The sequence below is a fragment of the Camelus dromedarius genome, chromosome 16, assembly GCF_036321535.1.
Source record: "Camelus dromedarius isolate mCamDro1 chromosome 16, mCamDro1.pat, whole genome shotgun sequence".
In the NCBI taxonomy this organism is placed as follows: domain Eukaryota; kingdom Metazoa; phylum Chordata; class Mammalia; order Artiodactyla; family Camelidae; genus Camelus; species Camelus dromedarius.
The window spans coordinates 51,319,662-51,327,627 of NC_087451.1; the positions used below are offsets into that span (position 1 = coordinate 51,319,662).

The following is a 7,966-nucleotide window of genomic DNA, read 5'->3' on the forward strand; positions in this document are numbered from 1 at the left end:
AGCAAAGGCTCGCAAAACTTCCAAGCATCTTAAGGGAGATGAGTGGTCATCTACTCTGCATTCAGTGCAATTTAGACCATTTTGACAACGAGCCAAGAAGCTTCCTGAGTGAGGGAGAGTCAGGGTCCACACCCACGTGCCGAGGTGTGCAGGGATGGTCGTGCAAGGACAACGTCATGGTCTTCACCGTCCTCGTGGCCGTGGGGAGCTGGGCCTCAGTCAGCAGATCTACTTTGGTGTCGGCAAACGTATCTCTGGTTCATCGCAGCGAACATGAGACAAACAGGACAAAGATGGCCTCAGGTAAACGCACAGCTGGACAGTCAATTACGTGCCATGAAAAAAAGAGTAACTGGTGACCAGTTGTTGAGTTCTACCCCCCGCTCCTGAGACTTGTAACCTCCACAGCCAAGGAGGCTGAGTGGAGAGGGGCGGTTACCACTGCCTCTCACAAATTATCCCTGGGCGCTTCTGGCAGATAAGACAAAATCTGTCCCACCAAAGGGGTGTCGCTCAGACTCACTGAGACTTATCTTTGGATTTTAGTTTGACTCTAAATGGACCTTTGAGGGAATTCCTCACACCCTGGGCACCACCCACAGGACCCAGAAACAAGAGAGCAAGTTGACACTGGCCAGGTGTGCATGCACATCAGATGCGTGACCCCAGGCGTGGGCATCCACACCCTCATGCACACATCACGGGACCAAAAGGAGCCACTCCCCAAATACCGAAATTATACACCTAAAAACACCTAAGAGGATATTATGGGTAATTTTTTCTTCTTTATTCTTTCCCACACTTCCCAAGTTTTCACCAATGAGCACGGATCATTTCTATCATCAGAGTGCATATTATTAAAATAATAATAATGAGGCAAGCCATCCCAACGCAGGTGTGGACCTGGATACCTATACTGAAAAGGGAAGCAAAAAAAAAAAAGCTATTTCAGTGTCTGTCAGCTATAGAATCACCTTACAAGCAAAAAACTTCAAACCCAAGTAACACACTCTGATGACACATTTTTAGAGCTTACCAGTTGCTAAGCAGTTCTAAATTCTGAGAACGTGAAGTTAGTGAAGACGTCATGTCTTCCAGGGTGGGGGAGACTGAAATGGGCAACATGTGAAAATTATCAGAGGTTAAAAAATTTAGGTATTGAATTAAATCATCTCTAAGGTCCCCTCCAGCCTAAAAACCTTCATGATTCCAATGCAAGGAAAGCATCACGACTGTTCTGTCAGAGTAAGCCGAAGGCTGCTTAGGAGACAGAGCAGGAAGAGATTAATTTAGATTATGGTAAGGGGAGAGGGATCGGCAGCGGTTTCCTAGAGAAGGCTACAGAGATTCACTAAAGCTGGATTTTAAAGGACGTAGGATTTAAAGAAATTGATACTGAGAGGTGTGAGAGGCAAAGGAGTAAGTTAGAAAGGTCCATGAGCAAAGGATGCTGGGTCAGTTCAAGAAACAGCAAGTAACCATTGAATTAAAAAACCCTTCCTGGGGGTGCTTAGTGGGCAGGCCCTGTATTCATTCAGCATGACGGGTGCAGAGAATGTGTTTGATGAGACAAGATTCTTGCTCCCCACAAGCCCCCCATCCAAAGGGATGGGAAATGGGCTGTGAGCTCTCTGAGGGCCAGGACCTGGTCTGGCTCTATCACTGCCACATAGTAGGTGCTCTGCTTGATTAACACAGGAATGGATGTGTAGACACCAACAGGACACGCTGTGATAAATACACCTGGTACCCAGGCCACTCAGCTCCTACCGGGGGTGGGGGCAGCACAAGCTCCCTGGGCTGAGGTTAGTCGCGTGGGCTGGAACACGGAAGCCAAGGGTGGGGGGGGGGGGGGACGAGAGGATGTCTGGGCAGCAGAACTGAGATGGAAGTACCGAGGAAAGTAAAAGTTTGACACATTAGGACAATTAAGAGTCCCACAAACACAGCAGTTGCCTGTGCTCGAAAGCTGTGGGTGAGTCACAGCGCAGGAGAGGGGGAAGAGTGCGGGCCTGGCGTCAAGGCGAGCCAGAGTCTGACCAAGGCTCAGGCAACACTCTCATGGGACGCTAAGCACAGCCAAGGTGCCTGGTACAGGACAGGTACAGGGTAGGTGTCTGCCATGCACTAGCTCTGAGCATCCTCGGCCTCACTGGATCAGGACAACAGCTCTGAGTGGCAAGTATTACCGTTCCTATTTAGAGATGGGAAAAGTAAGGGTAAGAAATGTGCCCAAGATTACACACGGAAGAGGGGGTACAGTTGGAATTCCAACTCAGCACTCTCTCCAGAGCCCACATTTTTCACACACCTGCTCCTAATGCAATAGGAAGTAATAAGATTAGCTGTGGACCCACCAAGCCTAGGGCAAGAATTCCAAACACTTGAGCTTCCCAAACCCTCCCCTCCCCATCTCTATCATGCTATGTGATGAATGAGAGTCACAGAATTGCCTCTAACAAGATCCCACCGTGGCAAGACCTTTCTTTTAGGAAGAAAAGAAATGCCTTTCGTAGAAATCTCAAGTTTAAAGTACACAGGGACCAACCCCCGCCCCCAAACTGTGGAGATCAGGTTAAAAATGCACACTGAAGGGTCATTTGCATTCCTGAACTTGGAGGCAGATGAACCCCAACGGGATGAGCAGAGAAGCAACGTAGAAACAGTCACCTGCTAGTCACAAGCAGAGGGGTTGCCGCCTCTCGACAATAGTGAAGTACTGAACCCAGTGGTGTCCTCCACTCTGAGAAACCCCATCTCCGTGATGCTGGTTTAGCCCAGGGTCCCAAACAGTAGCAGCCTCCTCCCTCTCCCTGGTTTATCCTGTCAGCATCACTCATCAACTGACTCTCCTGGTGGGCTGCAAACAGGGCAGGAAGGCTGGACAACAAGAACCCTCCTACTGATCGTGGTAATAACCCCGCCTTACACGCGCATAGTTGTCACGAGGTACAAAAGGACTTTCACATACATTGGCTCACATGTTTCGCTCTCCCTGTGAGTTAGAAAGTCACATGTTACTCTCACATGTTCCATCAGCAAGTCGATGCCTAGAGAGGGTACAAAACACGACCCAGGGAATAAGCTAAGAAATGATGGAGCTGGGAGTCACACTTAGGTCTTCCTATCCTAATCTTCACTTCAGCTCATCCAGTCATGGCCAGAGACACACCCCTGGCCAGCCCTCCTCCATCCCCCACACTCCTTTCCCTTCATGCTAGATCCGCCGGGCAATCTTGGCTGAGTAGACACTATGGAATCAAAGAGAGCCCTCTTCTCCTTTCCCAGGAAGGAGAAGTATGTGCCCATCTGAAGTCAGGTGAGGAGACAGAGTACCCAGAGCATGCGACACACCTATTTACATGGAGGTCAGAGGTCTACCCCTGGCTCCTGAGACTTGTAACCTCCACAGACAGCCTTTCCCTCTGCTAGAAGCATGGCTCACTCGTTAATTAAAAGGGTGTTATGAACTTCATTGCACACCAGCTAAGAACTTGGAAGAAGGAAGCGTATGAGAAAGCATTAGCTCTGGAGATGGCACCAGGTATGCTTTACAGAAAAAGAAAAACAGAAACAACACGATCTACCTGGGACATCCCCTCCCCCATATTTAATTTATCTAATAAGTCCGTCATAGCACAGAGGGAAGAAGCCACCCAGCGTAGGACAAACCCAGGGAGAGCCCAGTAAATTAGCCAAAGGGGGAGGGAGGTGCAGCAGAGAAAATGAATGAGAGAGAGCCAGAGAACCAACTTCTCCCATCACCGCCTGTGAGGCTCTCCACTCTCCTCCGATGTGGGAGCCCAAGGACAAGCACACCTGCACCCCAGGCCAAGGGGCCAGGGAGCCAAGGGCGAATGGGAAGCACCAGCGCTCACTGCAAGGTCTTGGAACAAACTTGGCATCGTGTCCCCCCTCGTAGAGGTTTAACTTGGCTGCTCACTGGGATCAACGGGTGACAAGGATCAGCCTCCTGCCTAGAGCAGGTTTCCTGGAGTGGGTGCCCTTTTTGAGACTCCCCTGAACACCTTGAAGATCCAGCCCCGAGGTTCATCCCTTTTTCAACACTGGGGGGGGGGGGTCATACATGGAGGGTCAGAGCCAGGAGGGACACGTAACCAGATCAGTCTTGGACTTGGCGAGGTTGGCAGACATTGACATGACACTTACTAAGTAATAAATTGTATCCACAGGCAGCTCCATGATTTAAGAGACCACCTGGAGAGGTCAAAGGCTCAGGTAAGGTTTTAAGACCTGATATTTGGCCTCTTGGGACCCCAGGAACCCAAATGATGAGCTAGGTGCAGAGGAGCAGCCCAGGGTCAGAGAACCGTTGCTTCTCAGTGGAACCTGGTCATGAACTGAGAGGAAGCCACTAGGTGGGCATGAGGTTACAAGGATGCTTGAGAACCCGGTCCAGGGTCCGCTGCCGACTGCAGCTGCTCTCACGCACGCTCTCTCTCTCTCTCCTGTCTGTGTGTTCCATGTGTGTTCAGGCAGACAGAGGAACAGCTGAGCGCGTTTCGGAGCGGCATGTTGCAGTGGCGAAGCTGAGCGTTGCCACGGCACTAGAAAGCACGGGGTGGAATACAGGGAACGTTTCTGCCTGCAAGAACAAGGCACTTTCCCCATCTCTCCCCAAGCCACCAAAGACATCATTTGTGTGTGACATGTTTTAGGATCCTGTTCGCTCCATTGAGAAGGGCTTCCAGTACTGCTGGTCCCTTCCCCCAGCTCAGACCCACTTCCTCTTTAGCACACACACACCACCGCCGATTTTGCTGGGCTCTTTCTCACAGTGTTTAAAACGGATAACACAAAACGACTCCCCCAGGGAACAGAGCTCTACGGGATGCGAGAGGCAATGCCCCCTCCCCCTCAGCACTCTGGGCTTTTCCAGAATCAGAGACGGCCAACAGCAAGCACAGAGGCTGGCGGGCAGTCTGGCTGTAGCATTAAAAGAAACTCAGAGCAAGAGGCTGGTAGGCAGTGGATTTGAGAGCAGGCGGGGAGGGGATGCAGCACGAGAATGGTAGGGCACATCTTAATTAGGCAGAGGGCCCCAGACAATCGCTGACGACAGAGTCCAGTCTCTTTGTAATTGCAGCACCTGCCATGCTGAACTTACAATTGCAATTTGGCACAAGGCTCAATTCTCCCTAAGGCAGCTCTGGGAGAAGCAGCCACACTGGGCTTCTGGAGGGTCCCCCCGCCACCAAGCCCCTGATGCCCTAGACTCTCCTGGAAGCAAAGAGGTGTCCGCAGCTGCAATCTGACCTGTTATGCCAGGTTAGCCTAGCAGCCCACTAACTGGGCAGACACACAACCCCGGCAGCAACGGCTCTCCTCCCATCCTCCCTCTGCCCCTCCAGGAAGCCCCGTCCTGAACGTGAGCCACCTCCCCCTCCACTGTTCCTCTTTACTCAGCTCCACGCGCCTCCTCCAGGCTTTCCGATCTCACAGCTGCTCGCCCCCTCCCCACACCACTCCTCTCGCATCCACGTTATACAGACAGCAAACCAAGCCTTTGAGTTTCCAGCTGAAACTCCCAGACGAGCCAGCCTGCAACGTTTCGCCCTCATAGGCATCTCACTGACCATCCTACCCACAGGCTTCTACCTGGACCCTCCTCTTTGGCCCAAGCACCCTGGACATCTCTTTGCTTTTGAACTGCCAGCAGACCAGACGGAGACCCGAGGTCCCCGGCCTCTCCTCTCCCCAAATGGAGCTCAGAATCCACGCAAGAAAAGGAAGCAAAGAGACTTCCACACCTTTGCAGCACCACCTGATCCAGCAAGCTCCCAAAGCCACTGGAAGCACCCAGGCTGCCTGGGGCCCCACACTCCCTCCTCCGGCAGCTGGAAGCTCCAGCCCAGCCCACAGGATGCTGAGCCTGATGCCACTTCCGAGCAGAGAGAGAAAAAAATGCCACCTCGTCAATGACAAGCTGTTCCAATCACACAGCTCAGACACCAAGTGCCCTAGACCACGGACAGCTCAGGCCTCCTCCCTCCAGCTGGGCGGAGGGCAACTCAGCACATCTGGGGTGGCGATCCCCCTCGGCAAGGCCCCCTGCTCGCCCTCCACGTCTGCCCAGACAGCAGTGCTCCATCCCAGCAGGCAGGCCTCTCCAACCGGTTCCAGCAACTCAGGCCAACTACCCTCTTGGCCTTCCACGGAGCCAGTGCTCTCTCTCACCTGCTCCAAAGTGCAGGGAGACCCTGAACCAAGCCGGAGGCCATCAGCGTGGCACTTCTCCAGAGGCCCGAGCACAAGAATGAACTGAAAACCGAGCACTCACAGTGGTGAAGTCCTGGTGGCCGCACTCCTGCCCTTTGAACTTGCAGTAGAGCATCATGTCCTTCAGGTCGTGGCCCACGCGGTGCAGGAACTCCAGCATGCTGAACTGCTTGGGTTTGTAGTGTCTGAAGTTGGCCTTCTGCCGCAGGGCCTCCAGCACTGCGGGGTCAGCCAGGTGCGGGTCCGGGATCTGCAGGTTGACGTCCAGCAGGGCCAGCAGCTCCCCGGCATGGTACAGGTCATTGGTGGTGAGTCTGGAGAAGCGGAAGCCATTGAGGTTACAGAGGGTCACGGCTGGGAAGACCAGGCTCTGGGCCACCACCTCGTCCACCTTGGTGACGTGCTGGTAAGAGAAGTAGTAGGTCACCCTCTCGGAGCTCTCCACCAGCAGCAGGCCCAGGGAGCCCACGAAGGCCACGGCCCAGAGCACGCGCCGGACGGTCAGCGGCCCGTACACGAAGATGTGGCGGATGCCGTGGAGGGTGGAGGTGTTGGCGAAGACCTGGATGCTAGAGGGCTGCAGGCTCCCCTCGCTGGGGCTCTCCTTGAGGTCCATGGGGACCCTGTGCAGTTCCGCAACTGGCTTCACGTTGATCCGGTTTCAGGGAAGAGGTCCCAGTCCTCGGGCTCTGCTTAAACCCTGCCGTTCAAAGGAGGGAAGCAAAGGCAAGCCTCAGGCCAGGTGCCGTGAGTTCATCCTGAGAGCCCAGCCGCACGCCGCCAGGGGTGAGTGTTTATATAAAACCCATTCAAACTCTAGCTCCTGATTTTTTCCAGGCGATAAGGAGGGCTGGTTTTATTTAGGGAGACACCAAGGTGATGTGGAAGAGATGTGGGTGGGAAGGGAGAGCTTAGCCAATGGAAATAAAGTCCTCCCCCCTACACACGCCACTAGAGACAAGATTAAAAGCGAGAGCGAGGGAGAAAATGCTTAAAACAAGTCGCTCAGCAGCTCGGAGCCTGTTAACCAGTGCATAATGCCCCGTGTTAACCATCCCGGGAATGTCAGGGCGGCCGCGCTGATGCACTGCGGGCGGGCGCAGCGGCGCAGCTTCAGACCGTCCTCCGCCGCTGCCGCCGCCGCCGCCGCGCCGCTCCTCTCCCGTGCTGTTCTGGACTCCGGATTCCGTTCCTCGCGGCCAGCATCCGTCGTCCCTCCTCCTCCAGGCCCCCTTTTTTCCGGGGTGGGGGGGCAGAATTCCAAATGCCGGCGGGCCGTGGCTAGCGCCTTGGAGAGGAGGCAGCGCGCGCGGCCGCGGAGAGGCGAGGACCTGGAGGCTGGGAAGGATGCGGGGGGCTCGGATGGGGGACTCGTCTCCCCCCGCCTCCGGGAGGAAGAGCGAGGACCCAGAGGGCACCGATCTAGCCAGCCTCCCTCACCCCCTCCTCCACCAGGCTGCTGAAGGGGAGAGGGCAGAGGGTAGGTGGGGGTGGGGGAGAGGGCTGATAGGGTCGGGGGACCCAGCGAAAGTTTCTTTTTGGTCTTTTTTGGAAGGAGCTAGTGGGGGCTTCGGGGCCCCAAGGTGGACAACCAGCCCTGGGTGTGAGGACGTGACACTCGCTCCCCCCCCCCGTAGATGGAAGGAAGGCACTCGGTAAACTCCCAGGAGCCAGGTATAGGGGTTGGGGGTAGGCAACATTCCTTTGCACCAGTGTCTGCTCCCAG

General features: G+C 54.5%; 1 protein-coding gene across 1 annotated transcript in view; it reads right to left on the bottom strand.

Moving 5' to 3' along the window:
• The window catches only part of ASIC2 (acid sensing ion channel subunit 2), a 951,704-nt gene extending 944,498 nt beyond the window's left edge, over window positions 1-7,206 (bottom strand). Inside the window, exon 1 of the mRNA XM_010979034.3 lies at window positions 6,302-7,206. Within this exon, the coding sequence (XP_010977336.2) occupies window positions 6,302-6,856 (555 nt within the window). The 5' untranslated portion in view covers window positions 6,857-7,206. The remainder of the gene's footprint in view (window positions 1-6,301) is intronic.
• Window positions 7,207-7,966: the final 760 nt, after the last annotated feature.